This window comes from Sciurus carolinensis, chromosome 17, assembly GCF_902686445.1.
Source record: "Sciurus carolinensis chromosome 17, mSciCar1.2, whole genome shotgun sequence".
Taxonomy (NCBI): domain Eukaryota; kingdom Metazoa; phylum Chordata; class Mammalia; order Rodentia; family Sciuridae; genus Sciurus; species Sciurus carolinensis.
Window position 1 is genome coordinate 51,008,136 of NC_062229.1, and position 19,416 is coordinate 51,027,551.

General features: G+C 34.3%; 1 protein-coding gene across 6 annotated transcripts in view; it reads left to right on the plus strand.

The window, feature by feature from the left end:
* The window catches only part of Ankrd28 (ankyrin repeat domain 28), a 198,753-nt gene that overhangs the window by 131,413 nt on the left and 47,924 nt on the right, over positions 1 to 19,416 (plus strand). For 3 of the 6 annotated variants that reach the window (XM_047531881.1, XM_047531880.1, XM_047531879.1), the window contains 9 exons: positions 1,690 to 1,832; positions 2,506 to 2,578; positions 3,356 to 3,501; positions 5,207 to 5,419; positions 12,104 to 12,182; positions 13,593 to 13,707; positions 15,323 to 15,405; positions 17,138 to 17,201; positions 18,876 to 18,944. In XM_047531881.1, the coding sequence (XP_047387837.1) occupies positions 1,690 to 1,832; positions 2,506 to 2,578; positions 3,356 to 3,501; positions 5,207 to 5,419; positions 12,104 to 12,182; positions 13,593 to 13,707; positions 15,323 to 15,405; positions 17,138 to 17,201; positions 18,876 to 18,944 (985 nt within the window). Of the gene's footprint in view, positions 1 to 1,689; positions 1,833 to 2,505; positions 2,579 to 3,355; positions 3,502 to 5,206; positions 5,420 to 12,103; positions 12,183 to 13,592; positions 13,712 to 15,322; positions 15,406 to 17,137; positions 17,202 to 18,875; positions 18,945 to 19,416 lie in introns of those variants that run through there. The other 3 variants (XM_047531882.1, XM_047531883.1, XM_047531884.1) reach the window with 3 other exon arrangements.

Below are 19,416 nucleotides of genomic sequence, written 5' to 3' on the forward strand. Positions count from 1 at the left end.
CCTCAAAGGTCCCTTTACCCATTGATCTTTTCATTGCTTTCAGTACTTTTAGCCTTACCCAGCCATGTTCTGCCTCAAATTCCCTTACTATGATGACTTTGACATTGAAGATACTGAATAAATATTACTTTTCTTGAATAACAACTTCTTATATTTTTTCTTCTTAATGAGTGCATAATTTGAATGAGTGTGAAATGTTTTTTTTTCTCCTTTCCCTGAAAACAAATTCTAATATAGCCTTTTTACTTTTCTTGCCCATTTCTGAACAAAATTTAAATGTAGAGAATGTTCTTAGTTCCTACACCTTAATGATTACATTTTCAAATTTACATGGATATAATTTTTTAAGATGTTAATTAATGCTTGGCTTGTGGCTCAGTGGTATAGCACTTGCCTAGCACATGCGAAGCACTGGGTTTGATCTTCAGCACCACATAAAAATAAATAACTAAATAAAATAAAGGTATTGTGTGCATCTACAACTAAAATTTTTTTTTAAGTTATTTTCTATGGAAATCTGTATACCATACATGTCTCATGGATGCCCCTCAAAAATAGCCCTGGAACCAAATATGGTGGTACACACCTCTGATCCCAGCAACTTGGGTAGCTGAGATATGAGGATCACAAGTTCGAGGTCAACCTCTGCAAATTAGCAAGGCCCTTACTCAAAATAAAAAAGGCCTTGGGCATATCTCTGGAGTAGGGTACTCCTGGGTTCAATCCTCTATACCTGGACTGAAAGGGTAGAGAACCCTGTGGAAATTAAATTAATTCTGGTCTCCTTAGCATATCCTTCTACAAATTGATTTTTTTGGCTGTATCCACCCAGGTGGAGTAATAAAATTTTGTTTTACTCTAGAACTTTTCTTCCCTTTTTTCTTTGAAATGAATCACCTCCAAACCGGCTATGGAAAACCCTTTCTTTATGTTTTTACTAACCCTTACCATTGTAGGTTTCCTTATACATAACCCCCTTTTAAAATAGGGCTTTATCTGGGTGAGTGGTGCACACCTGTAATCCCATCAGCTACAGAGGCTGAGGCAGGAGGCCAGTCTAGGCAACTCAGTGAAACCCTGTCTCAAAAAAAGGACTAGGGATTGTGCCCTTGGGTTCAGTCACCAGTATCAAAAAGAAGACCTACCTTCTTGAGAAATGAGCCTTCCAGGTGCTTTGGCATCCCCCTGTAGTCCCAGCACTCCAGAGTCTTAAGGTAGGAGGATCACTTGTACCTTTGAGTTTGAGCTTTGGTAACATAGCAATACCCTATCTCAAAAATGAAGAAAAATAATAATAATAATAAAGAAACAAATCCAAGTCACTCCCAGATTTATAAGAACAAGATTCCAGAAAGGCTGAGAAATACAAACTAGGTTAAAAATTAAAACTAACTTAAGAATGTATTAAAACAATCTGAGGGTAGGAGGGGATCAGAAGATCTAAGCAAAAGAAAGATTTATCAGTTGTAATATTGATACTGGACAAATTAATGAAGTGAATCATATATAATTACCTCTACTGATATTTATAAAATTCTCAAATCTTCTATTTTTTTCTATGCTTTTTCAAATTATCACAAGATTGATTAGTGGTTATCATGCATTATGATTAATATGCATATTTGTCTTTCTTTAAAGATATTCAGGAATATAATATTTTACATATGCTTATCTCTATTTTTTCTTCAGGTCATATTGAAGTAGTGAAATTACTTGTGGCACATGGAGCTGAAGTTACATGCAAAGATAAGAAGTCTTATACACCTCTTCATGCAGCAGCTTCTAGTGGAATGATCAGCGTAGTCAAGTACCTTCTAGACCTTGGAGTTGATGTAGGTATATAGAGCAGTATAAAATAACGGAGCATTTTATGAATTTTATTACACTGGAAGACACTTCCAAATTTAAAAGGTTTTCAGAACCCGGGCTTGGTGGCTCATAACTGTAATCCCAGGGACTCTGGAGGCTGAAGCAGGGGTATTGCAACTTCAAGGCCAGCTTCAGCAACTAAGGAAGGCCCTAAGTAACTTAGTGAGACCCTGACTCCAAATAAAAAAGGGTTGGGGATGTGGCTCAGTGATAAAGCACCTCTGGGTTCATTCCCCAGTACCCAAAAAAAGATTTCTTATAATATTTGTCTTTTAACCAAATAATTATAATTATAATTATTTAAACATTGTATTAATTTATAATCTAGGTAATTAGTCAAAATATGTTGAGGTAAAATAAATTCCACAGGTGATTTTCCAGAAGATTTTCTTTTCCATTGCCTTTCAAACTGTGTAGCTCCATTTCCTCCAGTTTTGTGTAAACCAGCAGATCAGACACATTTGGATTAGGTGACTAGGTTATTATTAGTCTTATTTACCTAAAGAGTCTGATAAGTCCCTTTAAATGGCTGTAGCAGAACCCAGTATGTGATATCAAGAAGAGCTAGGCAGAAAACAAGAAACTTCTTGCTTACCACGTTTACGTGTTCTTTAATATATAATTCTCTTTTTTTAGGAAGGAATACTGCTGTATCCGAATATACTTATTCCTAAATTGAGACAACTAAGAGTACCTGTAGATTTCACAGGTGATCCTTTATACACATGTTTTTTAGTCCCAATCTATTTACTCTTATTTTTAATATGGTTAAGACAGACTTGCTCGTTTTTCAAAGCAGCAAATTAGGAGGAAAGAGAAGGAAAGGATCTACTAAAGGGAGGCAGTTTTCAACTGCAAAAAACTTAACAAAATAGGTGATAGCCTGGTTAGACACTAGAGAGTCCATTCAGAGCTATAGAGCTGAATGGACTTCTAATTTAGGACCTGGGGAAACATTGCTAAAAACAAGTAATTATTGAAAATGTGAGATTCAGAAGTTGCAAAAACACCCAAACATATTGTGGAGGCTCTTGGAGAGTGCAAAGTAGATAAGTTTCATTTCAACTCAACAGTTCTTATGTCTGCTTCAATAGAGTAACTTAGTGCCTTAAAAGACCCACTAATACAAATAAATAAGGAAACATTGTTTCTAATCACTATTTTAAAGCCATCCTAGCATAATTTAGAAGCTTATTATATTGACAATAAAATGAACATTTGTAAATTCTGGTGGCAAAGTGTTCTTTAGAGTAAATGATCCAACTTGGAATCTTTTAGTGACATATGACCTCTTATTGCATGGTGTTTTAGTTTCTTAGGAATACTGTAATACATTACCATGAACTAGGTGATTTAAAACCACAAAAATTTAATTGCTAAAAATTCTGGAGTATGGAAATCCTAATTAAGGTGTCAGCAAAGTTGGTGCCTTCTGAAGGTTTTGAGAGTGACAAAATCTACTTTATTACTTTTTTAATTCCTCCAGTTTCTGTTACCAGTCATCTCAAAAAAGAAAATATTAAAATTGTGACAAACTGGTGGCCGACTACATGGTTGTCTCTATACAAGTCTGCCCTCACTTTTGACCAGCTACAAGTGGTGAGGGGTCTTCTAGAAACATTGATGTTTAAGGTGAGCATAGTGGTATACGCCTGTAATCCTTGCAACATGGAAGACTGAGGCAAAAAAATCATGAGTTCAAGGCCAGCCTGGGCAACTTAGTGAGATTGTCTCAAAATAAATAAAAAGGTCTGGGATGGACTCAGTGGTAGAATGCACCTGGGTTCAATCCCCAGTACTAAAAATAAACAAGGAAATAAATAAATGAAACTATTCAATGACTAGAAGGACATAAAAAACTCAAAGCTATTACACTCACGATTATGGTTTATTACAGTAGGAAAATACAAATTAAGAATAGCCAGAGGAAGGGAGACACACAGAATAGAATGCAGGAGTGTTCTTAGGTGTCCTTTTCATAGAGTCAGGATGTGTTACTTTTCCAGTATCAGTATATGACAGTATGCACAAAGTATTGTCAACTAGAAATGCTCACTTGAGCTTCATTTTCACAGGTGTTTTTGTTGTTTTGGGGTTATTTTTGGGTACTAAGGATTGAACTAAGGAGTGCTTTACCACTGAGCCCATCCTAGCCTTTTTAAAAATTTTTTTAATATTTATTTTTTAGTTGCTGATGGACCGCTTTATTTTATTTATTTATATGTGGTGCTGAAAATCGAACTCTATGCCTCACACATACTAGGAAAGCACTCTACCACTAAACCACAACCCCAGCCCCTATATTTTTAATTTTGAGACAGGGTCTCACCAAGTTGCCAAGGCTGGCCTCAAACTTGCAATTCTCATATCTTAGCCTCCTGAGTTGCTGGAATTACAGGTGCACACCAGTGCATGCGATGATTTTTAGTTTTTTAATGGGGGCCCCATTATACTAGGCATGATTAATTTATTGCCCAAGTGATTGATTTTAGTCTCCAAGTTTGCTGATACCTGATGAACCCAAACCCCCACCCTGAATCACATTGTTGGTTTAAATCTGGTATGATCAGCCCCTACCCTAAGATCAAATGTCATTACCTATTCATAACCAGCGGTATCAGGTATGTCATAGATTATATCCCTAAAACCAAGGACAAAAACTAGGCACAAAAATTATATAAACATTAAATTATTGCCCTATTTTATTTATTTGAAATGAAAGGGGAGGAGAAACCACCGGAGTTAGATTGCTTCTCGTTATTGAGTATTCTGCCTTTTGATAAAATGTCAACATGTGAAACTGGAATGTATTTAGGAGTTTGTAACAAAAATGAACAGAATTCTGTTTATTTTTTAAAAATCCTGATCTCTATTAGTAACCTTAGTCTTGTCACTGGAAAATGAAAAGCTGAAAATAACATGTTACTGAACTGAACATACCTCAGAGTCTTCAGATTGTTCATTTTTTAATAATTCTTAAGAGTTAATTTCATATTAAGTCCCTTACCTTGAAGACTTTTAAAAATACATTATACTTGCTTTCATTCTCCTAAAATATTCTTTTTAGAATCATTCAGTTTTGTCATGATGTAGACACTGTATATATATAGGCATTGCCTATGTGAATTGTAGTCTCTAACTGTATGTACAGAATCCATTAAACACCAAAATACTTGTTATGTTCTTTATTTTAAAAGAACTTTAGCCTTGCAGGTCTCTTTGGTGTATCTTTCCTTTTTTTCACTTTAATAATTTGATTACAACCACAAGAATTCCTAAAATAGTTCACAATAAAAGACTACTTTAACATTTGCACATTTTTTTTTTCTACCAATAGATGAATGAACCAAATGCCTATGGAAATACGCCTCTTCATGTGGCCTGCTATAATGGACAGGATGTTGTCGTGAATGAACTTATAGACTGTGGTGCTAATGTAAATCAAAAGAATGAAAAGGGATTTACTCCTTTGCACTTTGCTGCTGCATCAACACATGGAGCATTGTGCTTAGAACTTTTAGTTGGCAATGGGGCTGATGTCAATATGAAGGTATGAAACAAAAGCAGAATCCTTGGGGTATTTGATTCACTAAAACTCTGTGTAGCAAAAGCAATTCAGCAATAAAAAGGAGCTACTAATAAACTCAAGAATATGGATGAACTTTTAAAATGTGCTGACTGAGATCAGGAGTATATACACTGTTTCCATCTATGTAAGGTTCTAGAACTCATGAAATTCCATTTCTGTGGGGTTCCAGAATCTGTAGTTGTAAAAAATCAGAACAGTTGTTGCTTCTGGGTGGAGGATCAACTGAGAAAGGGGCATGAAGAAGCTTTATGGGATGATGGTAATGTTTTCTATTTTGACAGGATTTTGTATTATAGAGACAAGCATTTATCAAAACTCATAAGGAGATATATTTAAGATTTGGTACACTTTGTTGTATGAAAATTTTTTCTCAGAAGGAAAAAAAACCCTAAATGTTGACTAATGATATGCATACTGAGGTGTGTAGTTGTGACACATAGTGATATCTGTGATTAACTTTAAAAAGCATCAAAGAATTGAATGGATGGATTGATAATGTGATAAAAGAAAATGTAAGTGGCAAAATTCAGATGGTACATATATGGATATTCACACTTTAATTCTTTGAGATTTTTCACAGTCTTGAGTAGCAGTGGCAGTGTGTTTTACATATGAAGAATAGTTGGTTTTTGACTTTTTGGTCATGATCACTTTCAGTAACAAGCTTTTGTAATTTATAAATATGTCAAAATTCTAGAGCCAAAATAAAATTTACTCTCACTATTTAATTCTGTGAGAAAGCACATGCAACCAAGATTTTGAGCATCACTGTTTTATGGTACATAATCATTTTAAATTTTCCAAGGTACTCTCACTGGTTGCTTGCAGACTAGATCTTGAATTATAAAGAAAAGAAAACCATAGAATCATTTAAGATTATTGAAAATATTTAAGCTTAAAACATGGTTTACAGGACTGGGGTTGTGGCTCAGTGGTGGAGTGCTTGCCTAGCATGTGTGAGGCACTGGGTTCGATCCTCAGCACCACATATATAAATAAGTAAATTAAAGTTATTTTTTAAAAAAGGAAACTTTGGGGGGGGGGAGTAGTGGTTTACAGAAAACCACCTGTGGTGGCACTTGCCTATAATCCCAGCAATTCAGGAAGCTGAGGAAGGATTGCAAGTTTGAGGCCAGCCTAGGCAGTTTATTGAGACCCTATATTAAAAAAGAAAAAGGTGGCTTATGGAGAGTTTAACGTAAGTACAAGTTTAGCTCCTTTGCTAGGTATGATGTAAAATGTCTTTCAGACTACTGGTAGGAAGGGAATTCATTTTTTACCTAACTTCAGTGAAGCCTTTAATGATGGCACTGACCCACTCAAACAGCTGTATCGTCATAAGCCCACCTATAATTATATCATTGGTTTACATTGCCCTCTCACAGCTAGTGGATAAAATTTATTCATATCACACCCAAGGAAGGAGGGACATGAGGTATCACTAAACTTCTATTATGTTTGGAGCTAAGCTACTCTTTTTTTTTTTTTTTTAAGTTGTCTTTATTTTATTTATTCATTTTATGTGGTGCTAAGGACTGAACCCAGTGACTCACACCTTTGATGCAAGTGCTCAACCACTGAGCTACAACCCCAACTCCCTAAGCTATCTTTTTAAAGAATAAACATTTAAGCTGGGCATGTTGGCTCACAGCTATGATCCCAGTGACTTTGGAGTCCAAGGCAAGAGGATTACAAGTTCAAGACCAGACTTAACAACTTAACAAGACCCTCTTTCAAAATAAAAAATCAAAAAGTTCTGGGGGAAGTAGCTCAGTAGTAAAGAGCCTGTGGGTTTAGTCCCCACTACCAAAACAAATAAACAAAAAAGAGTAAACATTTAAGGCTTTCAGTTTTCAAACAAACAAATAACTCCTTTTTAATAGTTAAGCTAATTTAAAATGTTTTGATAACTTTGAACAGCTTATTATAATTTGAACAATTCTTGCTTTTTTGGATAAATGTGGCCCAGAAAAAGAGCTAAACTCCTTATAGAGGAGAATTACTTTTTTTCCTCAAAGTCCATTAATATTTTTTTAAATAAAAATTAGATTATATCAAAATATTTTTAAAATTTAAATCATCTTAACATTCCTCAGAAGCAAAGATTACAACTAAATTTTTGGTCTCTGTGGGACCCGTTTATGATAAAATGGCTATAGTTAAAATCATCTTTATGTTGAACATTAAGTATCATGGAAATAATGGAGGCTTACCTGTATCATTAGGTATTATACTTTGTGTGTGTGTGTGTTTGTGTGTATGAGAGAGAGAGAGAGAGAAACACATACACAGACACCAGGGATCAAACCTCAGCGCTTTTTAAATTACTAATTTTGAGATAGGGTTTTGCTAAGTTGCCTGGGCTAGCCTTGAACTTGTGGTCCTCCTGCCTCAGTCTCCTGATTTGCTGGGTTTGCAGGTTATTCCATCATGCCCAACTATTATACATTTTTCAGTTACATGGTGCTATCTTTAAAGTACAAAGATTAGGCTTTTTGATTTATACACTGGCATTTAGGAATGAATATTTAATATAATTTAATGATAATGAGTCACTCGGTTCATATTCGTGTCTACATAGTTAAGTTAGTACCTGTGATTATGTTTAAGTGAATATTTTCTTTTGAAATTTAAAATTGAGTATCAGTGCTATAAGAGGTCAAGTTATAAAATACTCAGAACAGTGGTCCAATTTGAAGTTATGCCCTTAATGATTTTGAAAATTCAGTGCTAGATTTCATACATGACAAGGGGATTTCTTAGCACTGGGATTAAGATAACTGTTCAAGTAGATTTGACTGCAACAGCCTATGATGTTAATTTAGAAATAGATTTTATAAAAGTTGCTTTAATCTCTCTGAAGGATGAGTGACATCCCACTAAGGTGCAGTCATCCATTTTGTTTATTGCCAAGTTCCACTGAAACACAGTTACCATGTTGATGACTTCCCTCTGACTCTGAAATTATATGAAAATTATTGATAGCTCTACATTTTCAACCAGCAAGAATATATATTCATTTCTGACAACTGTGTTTAACTGCATTTGTCAAATTAGTGTTTATTAAGTCATTGATTGACTAAAAAGCCTTGTTCTTAACACACATACTTTTTTTTTTTTTTTTTTAAGTACTAGAGATTGGACCCAGGACCTCACAAATGTTAGGCTGCTAGGCAAGCACTCTTATCACTGAGATACATCCTCAGTCCTTTTTATTTTTTTTATTTCAAGACATGGTCTCACTTAGTTGCTAAGACTAGCCTCAAACATGTGATCCTCCTGCCTCCCAGTTTTCCTGGGATTACAGATATGCGCCACCACACTTAGTTTAAAATTTTAAAGTTAAATTTTTAACTAAAAATTTAAATTTTAGTTTGAAGTTAAATTTTCTAACCCTCATGTTCTTTTTTTCTCCCTCCATTTCTTCTTTTCCTCCTACCCCAGTCTTCATTTTATTGTTTTTGTGCTTAAGTTGTGGATTACTAGAAATTGGAATCATTCAATTTGTAATGATTTAGTTTCTAAGGTTTTAAGTCAGTTATTCTATAAAGTGGTAGAAAATGAGTGGACTTTAAGAGGCAGCATAGGTCTGGTTTTTATGAATTTGCTTATCATGATCCCTACTGCATTGATTGCTTTACTTATATGCCCTCCGTTCCCCACCCACTCCATTTTTCTTTAAGAATAAAGTTGAGTCAGGTAAAGAAAATACACCAAGTACTTCTTTTAAATTTAAACTTAAAAATTATAAAATGTGGGGCCTTTTTGTTATTACTGTTTTTTGGTCACAAGTGATATCAACTCTTAAAATGTTTGGTGGGTCTTTCTATTTATTTGCTTAACACTCCTGGTTTTAGTCTAAAATGATTTAAGGGGTTAAGTAAAAATGTCTCCATGTTCCTTCTCCAATACAGAGAGAAATAAATATGCCTTCCTAACATGTTATGGTTGACTTTTTATTTGGTAATCCGAAGCTCTTCTTCCCTTGTTTATTTAGAATACTTTGTATGGTCAGTATGTGAAAAGTAGAAATATTACTCAAATGCTACCTTTAGGCTTACAACAAAGGACTCTACTATCACTTACTAGATAAGAGACGTGGTTGAGTCCTTTAATCTCAGGGCCTAAGTCTACTTTTCTATAAAATGGAATCAGTGGTATCTCACTCATAGAAGTGTGAGGATTAAATGACATAAATGAAGTGTTTTAAAACTGTGCCTGAAATACAGTGATGACAATGTGTATAAATGTTAACTAGTTAGATCTTCGCTTTTCATCTTCTATGCATCCTAATTTTTATTAGAAGTTTTTGGTGGTTTTTGCTTTTTGTTTAAAAAAAAAAAAAGAAAGAAAGAAAAAGACTGTAGAGCTAGTATCCCATGCCTGTAATCTCAGTGGCTAGGGAGGCTGAGACAATAGGATTGCAAATTCAAGGCCAGCCTTAGTAATTTAGCAAAGCCCTATGCAATTTTCTAAGACCCTGTCTCAAAATAAAAAATAAAGAGGGCCAGGGATGTGGCTTAGTGGTAAAGTATCTATGGGTTTAATCCCCAGTACTGCCCACCACCACCCCAATAAAAAGACTGTAGGTAAAAGATTAACATTGAAAATTGTCAACATAGGGAACATTTGCAAACAGTGAATTAGAATTATTCTATTAAAATCCTTTTGTTTTTTAGTTGTCGGGTGGGTGTTTGTTTTTATTTTCTTTCCTGACTGAAAGAACAACAACTGGAGGGCTGCTATTGTAGCTCAGTGGTGGTACACTTGCCTAGCATGTATGAGGCACTGGATTCAATCCTCAGCACCACATAAAAACAAATAAGTGTATTGTGTCCATCTACAACTAAAAATTAGAGAAAAAAAAATGAGGACTGGGGATATAGCTTGGTTGATAGAGTGCCTGTCTTTCATGCATAAGGCCCTGGCCTTAATCCCTAGCACATCCTCCCCCCTCCCAAAAAAAAAAAAGGAAAGAAAAGAAAAACTGGCATGCTTAAAAACATCAAGTAAAGCCAAGCACAGTGGCACATATCTGTAATCCCAGCAGTGCAGGAGGCTGAGACAGGAGGATTGCAAGTTCAAACCAGCTTTGGAAACTTAATGAGCCCCGTCTCAAAAGAAAAAATATAAAAGGGATGGGGAAGATGTAGATCAGTGGTAGAGTGCCCCTGAAGTAAAAATGATAATTTGATATTATAATAGGTATTTATAATATATGTAATATATGGAGTTTTCCCAAAAGTACCATATTTACTCTGAACAACAGACCTATGATGTGTGCATGTTAGTTACTATCTTCGTTTTCAGTTGAGGAAGTGAAACCTCAAAGAGGTAGGGAACTTGTTCACAATTTTGCTTATGGCAGTAGCAGAACTAAGATCATTACCCTCATTTTGACTCCAGAGCCTATGCATGCATGCATACTTACTGCCTCATCCCCTTTCACATTTCCTCCAGGATTGAAAATTTTTTAAAGATTACTTGGATCACTTGTTCATGTGTATGAAAAGCTTATATAAAATTATGGAATAAAATTAGGTTATGTGTTTATGATGATATTCTAATGATAGTCCACATGGCATGAGAACTTTTTGAGATCTGCATTATATGGTGTTGGTATAAACCTAGGACACTTGTCACATTTCAATTTCAGTATATACATAAATAGTATGCTGAGTATTGCTGAACAATTAGAGCTGCAACACAGGTTTTCTTTGTATGTTTTCATTAACCAGAAGGCTTTGTTTTTTATTTTTTAGTACCAGGGATTGAACCTAGGGGTGCTTAACCACTTAACCGCATCCCCAGCCCTTTTCTGTTTTTCATTTTGAGACAGGGTCTTGCTAAGTTGCTGAGGCTAGCTTTAATTAAACTAGCGATCCTCCTTCCTCAGTCTCCCAAGCAGCTGGGATTATAGGCATATGCCACTGCACCCAGCCAACCTCAGATTTTTAGGGATAAAAAGAAATTACCAACTCTGAAGGAAAGTTATCACCTACTTCAGGGATTATTTTTCTTTTTATTTGGAATGCCTCTAGAATTTCTACAGTATATAAGTGCACAGCCAGTTTAGTGTATGATTGTGATTTTAGAAAATAACTAACAATATTGATTATAAATAATTATAAACAAATTATTATATATATATTTTAATGATCTGTAGTACCTGGAATTAATTCCAATATTCGCTTTTCCTTAGTCAGGACCCTCCTTCATGCCAAACATGGTGGCTCACATCTGTTATCCTAGTGTCTTGGGAGGCTGAAACAGGAGGGTCATAAATTCAGTGCCAGCCTTGACAATATAGTGAGACCTTACCTCAAAATAAAATGCAAAAGGGACTGGGAATATACAGTACAGTAGTGGAGTACCTCTTGGTTCAATCCCCAGTATTTCAAAATAATAGGGATTAGGATTTCATAGAATGAAAGCATTGGAGCTATATGAAATTTTGAGTCTTAAACTTAGGAAGCACATCTTGATTGTGTCACTCATGATTATGTGCCAGTTTCCTCACCTATGGAATAAGAATAATATTAAGATTATATCTTATGTACCATACAGAGCTTTTTATAAACTCTAATCATGGAATTTTTTTGTACATTTGTGCTTTAAAAATTGTTTTTTGTTTGATCCTTTCAGAGTAAGGATGGGAAAACCCCTCTGCACATGACTGCCCTCCACGGTAGATTCTCCAGATCACAAACCATTATCCAGAGTGGTAAAAAGTATTTCTGTTTGTTTTTTTAATTTCTTAAATGTAGTAAAAACATCCACAAAAATGAGTGGTATTGAGTAATTGTTGTAGTTCATATATTTTTAATATTTGATTTCAGATCTCTTGAAGCATCAAGTATTAGAGTATAAAATTCTATGTATGTGTATCTTTCAGAATTTTAATTTTCTTTTTATAAATTTTTATAGCAGTTTTGATCTTTTTAATCAACATTGCTTCATAGAAAACTGCCTTTCCACTATAAGTATTATATATATTAATATATACTCTGTTGCATATATGATTTTTTTTGCCTTTTGAATATTTTGAGCCATTTTTAGGATTTTAGTTGATTTTTATGAACTTTTTTCATTTCTGTGTTTGGCTTTATATTAAGCAAGCTAAACTTTTAAATAAAAACTTTTAGGTATGTTTAATTATTTCACAAGCCATGTTCGAAGGAGCTGTTTAATAGTCCTCAAGATAGAATAAGTACTATATGTTTTGCTGGGGTTTTTTTTTGTTTTTTTGTTTGTGTTTTTGTTTTTGGTACTGGGTGTTGAACTCGGGGGCATTCTACCACTGAGCTACTTCTGCAACTCTTTTTTTAATTTTTTGAGTCAGAGTCTGGCTAAATTGCTGATGCTGGCCTGACTTTCAGTCCTCCTACTTCAGCCTCCCAAATTGATGAGATGACCACACTCAGCTGGTAGTGTTGTTTTGTAAGAAAAAACTAGGAATAGATTCATGATCAAATAATTTTTAAACACTATACACAATCTACTTAATGGTGCAGAATGTGCATGTTAAAGCTCTGAAAAGTTTTGCTCTTAAGAAAGAAGTGTGCTTGATTTTGTTCTAGTATAATGGTTTCTAAGCTTTACTAGACCCTTGAACCTCTTCTATCAATTTAAAGTATGTTGAAATCTTTAATTGTTTTTTATAAGGAGTACTGGAGATTGAACCCAGGATCTTGCACGTGCTAAACAAGCACACTGTTGCTAAACTATACCTAGCCATTTTTTAAATTTTATTTTTATTTTTATTTTATTTTATTTTATTTTATTTTATTTTATTTTATTTTATGATTTTGAGAAAGATTTTCACTAAATTTCCCAGACTGACCTCAAACTTGTGATCTTCCTGCCTTGGCCTCCCAAGTAGCATGTACCACCATGCTTGGCTTAAAAATATATTAAAATTTTACGCTCAGTTTATAAAACTACATCAACCATAAAATCTGTAACTCCAACTGCCTGACCCAGTAAACATGGTATGAATGAAATTTAGTTAGAATCGTTGTATTCTTTAGTTTGTGCTTTAAAAGCATTTTGTATTACATTGCATGTATTAAGTTGGACTTGATCTTTATATAGTCCAGTGTCTAACACTGTGCCCTTTTTTTTTTTTTAACAGGAGCCGTAATTGACTGTGAAGATAAGAATGGAAACACCCCTTTGCACATAGCAGCACGATATGGCCATGAGCTGCTGATCAACACTCTTATTACAAGTGGTGCTGACACTGCAAAGTAAGTAATACTTAAAGAGGTTGTTGATAGGTATCACAGGAAAATATAAAAAGGAGGATCAAGTATAGTTTTCTAAATATTTCAGATGGAAATGTGGATTTTGTCCTTAGTATTATACTAACTAAAATTTTCCTTATCCTTTGTATTGACAATATGGTATATAAATGTATATACAATTTTCTTTGGTAAGCCAGGATAGCATATTTTTTTTTACATATTTTACATTTCTTTCTCAAACATGACTAATATGCAATTTTGATCAGAGATTTAATTTTTGAGATCTTTATTTTTAGTGTGGAAGTACTTAAGAGACTTGAAAAAAAATAGTCACCAGGTACGGTGGCACATACCTATAATCCCGGGGACTCAGGAGGCCAAGGTAGGAAGATTGTGAGTTTGAAGCCAGCCTGGGCTACTTAGTGAACCCCTGTCTCAAAATAAAGGGCTAGGGATGTGACTCAGTGGTATAGTGCCCTTGATTAATCCCCAGTACCACTCCAAAAAAAAGATTCTTTTTTTTTGTAAAGTTGTACACACAAAATACTTTGTGTTTTCATCCAGATACTATCTGTAGATAATTGTTTTCAGATTGTTGTACAGAATTCACGGATTTCTTGGTTGCTACTACAGTGTGTTCCCTGCTTCCCACTTTAGTCAGAACAGTTTACTTTATTTTACATATTAAGGTTCCCTGTGAAATTTTACTTGAAAGATGAGATCTTTTGTATGGACCTCGCAGAAATGAACATTGTGCTTAAATTGGTGTTTATTATTCATGTATATCACATTTATATATTCATTAAGAAATTTTATACCTTCTATGTATTTATAAATGGCATGCTGTACATATCTACTATATATCTTTTTTGTAGCATTTAAAAGAAATTTATGTCAACCTCTTGATTTAGCCAGGTAGATATAAATCTAGGTCTGAGTCACATCTCTACTAGTAGATCTAGTTCTTTTATTTTTTTTTTTATTCTTACTTTTTAATTTTTAGTTGTAGATGAACACAATACCTTTATTTTATATATTTATGTGGTACTAAGGATCGAACCCAGTGCCTCACATATTTGGGGCAAGCGTTCTACCACAAAGCTACAACCCCAGTCCCTCTAGTTTTTTTTATTTTATGGGATTTAATTATTATGTGAGTGTTCCACACTTTATCCTCCTTACTTGCAAACATAATTTGCTTCCCACTTTTCTCTTTTACAGAATTAGCATGATGAACATTCTCGAAAATTTTGCCTTGTGGGAATGATTTTAAATGGTAGAGCAAAATAGGGAGTGAGTTTTGCTTCCTAAGCAAATGTGTTACTGACATCTAATAAATATAACCCAGGGATGCTGATGAACATCTTGCATGTAAGGTATATACCTTACAATAACAGCATTCATAATGACAGTAATGCTGAGCTTAAAAAACCTACTCTTGAAAAATATAATTGTGTAGTAAGTTCTACCCACTTTCACTCTCTGACCACATTATTCTCCAAAGTTTGGGAGTTTTTGACTCATCTAGTTTCTTTCACTTAAGTAGTCTCTATGTAATTTATTTAAATGATTGTACTTTTCTTGTATTGTAATGAGTGTATTATTCTGTTACCTTCAGGCGTGGCATACATGGGATGTTCCCCCTTCACTTGGCAGCCTTAAGTGGTTTTTCAGATTGCTGCAGGAAACTTCTTTCTTCAGGTAAATGGAACCTTCACAGACCAGTTCTTCCTTTTTTTTTCTTTTTCTTTTTCTTTTTTCTTTCCCTCCCTTCCCCAAATGTTGACAATCTTTTTTATCTTTTTTTAATTACATATAAACAGATCCAAGTATAGATCCTTCATTAACCCCTTAGATGTTTGACTCTGTTCTTGTGTGTGTGTGTGCATTAATTTTATGTAATAGTAGGATTCATTGTGCCATAGTCATACATGCACATAACATAATTTGATCTCATTCCCAGTACCTTCCCTTTCCTGCTCCTCTTACTTAGCCCTGATATGCTTGCTGACCTCCCTTCTATTAGTAGTAGTAGTCAGTAGTGCTAGTACTAGTACTAGTAATATTCTTACTTCAATTAGTTCATTATAGTTTTATATATATATATATATATATATATTTATGCAGAATTCATTGTGATGTATTGATACATGAACATAGCATAACTTAAAGGCTTGGTTTTCTGATCAGCTATAGGCAATGTTGTATTTCCTAATGATTTCCCCTCCTTTGTTAGCTGGAGTCGGGTATGGGATATTTCTAGAGCTTCTGTTCATCGGATGGCAGTCTTCTTAGATTGTCCCTTAATGAGTGCAAGCAAAATACATTCATTTGCATGTCTTATTGGTCTTGATTTCCATTTCAAGAGCCAAGAATGTTCTGTGATCTTCTAGGTTGATGAAATTATTTAAATGTAGTATTTAGTAGTTTAAATTCTATAATCATAGTCTGTTTGAAACAAAACAGGATCAAGCTGTATGCTATGTCTCACACACATAATACCAGCTTCTCGAGAGGCTGAGGCAGGAGGATCACAAGTTCAAGGCTAGCCTGGGCAACTTTAGTGAGACCCTGCATCAAGTGTTTTAAGAAAAGGACTGGCAGTGTAGCTCAGTGGTAGAGCATCCCTGAATTCAATTCTTAATATTGCAGAAAAAGGAAAAAAACAAAACCAGGATAATAGAGTTCTAAATTATTACTTCCAAACTATGATTCTTGTTAAGTGTTTTCAATTACTAAATATATAATAATAATAAAATACTAAATAGTATCTTACCAGTAATAATATACAGGTAACAAACTCCTACTGCTTTTTGAAAAAACTTTACAATTTCCCATTTAAAGTATAGAGTTCAATATGTTTTAGTATGTTTGTAGGATGTGTAACCATCATTAAAAACCATTTTATTTCTTTAAATTCACCCCTTACGAGCAGTTCATAGTAGTGGAATCATCCAACTGGCTTCTTTAGCATAATGTTCATAAGGGTCATCTTTGTATTATCAATACTTTATTCCTTTGTATTGCTGAATTATTATCCCATGGTATCCTATAGCCTTTTTAGAAGTCTGAGAGTCGTTTGTTTGTTCATTTGTTTGAGATAGCCTCTTGCTGGTTTGCAAAACTCCTAGACTCAAATGATCCTCCTTCCCCAGTCTCCCAAGTAGCTGGGACTAGGAGACTAACAGTTCATGACACCATGCCTGCTATGGCCTTTTAAAAAGAGAACTCCAGCATTTGTTCTGAAACACCAATCTAGTACTGGTGATTTTTTTATGTGTGATATTGTACATTATTAAAGATATTTTCATTCATTTGTACATATTCAGAACACATAGGATTGGATGAAAAGTTGTGATTCTTGATATTTATTGATATACTACTTTAATACAACTATAATATTATATAATAGATAAGACATTGATACTTACAGGATTTGATATAGATACCCCGGATGATTTTGGCAGGACCTGTCTACATGCAGCTGCAGCTGGAGGGTATGTAAATACTATTTTTATTTCTTTAACAACAACCAAAAAAAAAATAAGGGGGGCGGGAAGCTGGGTTTATATGTAGTTCAGTGGCAGAGCACATGCTTCTTGGAATGTGTGAGGCCCTAGGTTTGATCCCCTGTGCAAAAGGCAATGACAAAGGAAACTGGTCTTGGCAGTTTTCCTCTTGTTTTTGTTACTCTTTATTATTTCTGTGTCACCAAAAAATAAGAAATCAAACATAAAAGGAGTGATTTGGGGAAGAAAGTCGAAACTTGGTGTAGTGATACATGCATGGAATCCCAACAACTCTAGAGACCAAGGCAGGAGGATTGCAAGCTCAAGGTCAGCCTAGGAAATTTAGTGAGCTCCTGTCTCAAAATAAAGAAAAGGGATTAGGGATTTAACAGTGGAAGAGTGTACCTAGGTTCAATCCCCAGTAAAACACACACAGACACTAATAAAGGAAGTCCGGTAGCAAAAATCACTTTCCCCACCATCTTCTTTTACCTAAGTCATAGGTTTTAAGTGGAGAAGGGAGAGAAGGCCTTCAAAAGGAAGTGTATTCCTAGATAAATGGAGAAATGAATAAAGTGATTTCTCAAGTAAAAAATGTCTTCAAATGTCAGATGAGAACATTCTCTATAATACTAGTATTCTTCAGGTACTTTTTAAAGTCATACCTTAAGGGAAAAATGTTGGCGGTCTTTTTGTCTTGCCTCTACTGGGAAAAGAAAATTTTGAGGTTGGAGATCTTGAACTGTTTTAAAATAACCTACTGGGGGAAACTAGGCATTTGGTTCCATTGAATGACAGACTTCAACTTAAAACCCTTAAGTCTCTGAAAGCATGTTGCTTATCTAATGGTCCTGATAAAATTTAGGTATGTGATAAGCTACTTAATTCATTTGTCAGAAGGACATTTTGCAAGAACTTTATTTCCAATGATAATTTCTTAAAAATTTCCATAGATCCAAGGATAAGTGCACTAAACCAAGAATACCTCAAGGTCAGGCTAAATTACAGAGATGGATTGTGAGAATGTGACTGACTCCCTTATTCTTCTGTGGTCACCAGGGAATGTTACGTTTAAAAGCTGATTTCCAAGTAACTGGCCTGCAGAGAGAGGACCAACAGATTTGTCTGATTACTTGACAGTCACAGTTTTCATTGTAATATACTAAGTTGATGTTCAGAATTATAAAAATTAAATTACAGGAATACCCATGTGTATAATGTTTTCTCCTATAATTTTAACTAAGACATCTAAGTAAGTATTAGTACTGTAGGAGAAGATAATGGAGAACTGACTTGGAATGTTATCTGTGTTTTCAAGGTTTTTTGCTTTTTTAATCTTTTTAAATTTAGTATTGAAAGCCACTTACATTTACATTTAATTATAAGCATTTTGTTTGCTAAAATTTCCTTAGGCTCTCTTGTACAGATGTGGTTTTCCTTTTAAACAATGACATGATTCATTTGTTATTTCCTACCAATGTACCAATATGTATATACATAACTTCTTAAATATTAGGTAAGATGAAGTCTAATGTTTTATTCTTCACAGAATATAAATCATGCTACTTTATTCATATGTACCCTCATTTAAAAAGTCTTATTTAAGCTTACCAATTTCACTGTAAAATTGCCGACAATTTTTTCTAACTTTTCCCTCAATAGGAATTTGGAGTGCCTAAACCTCCTGCTGAATACTGGTGCAGATTTCAACAAAAAGGACAAATTTGGGAGGTAGGATATACAATACAGTTTCTCTATAGAAACTGATTGATTTTATTTACATAATGATTTGCTTTACCTTTTAATTGACTTCTGAAAATTAACTAAAGAATTCAGAGATGGGCACAATGGCTCATGCCTATTATTCCAATGATTCAGGAGTCTAAAGCAGGAGGATCACAAGTTCAAGGATAGCCTCAGCAACTTAGCGAGGCCTTGCCTCAGAATTGTTAAGAACCAAAAAGAAAGAAAAGAAAATTAACTAATAATCCAGTATCTTTGACATTGTGATCATGATTAATCAAGAGTCCCATCTGAAATTAGTACCTTCTAAATATTTATTCTCATTCAGTCTTCTTCCACTTGAGCCACTCCCAAAGCCCTAGGATACAAAGCTATAGCCTTACTCTTGTAAGTACCTCAGTGTTTCTTGATATCACTTTTCCTCCTCCTATAATTTTGTTAATGGAAATTTTGGTACTCC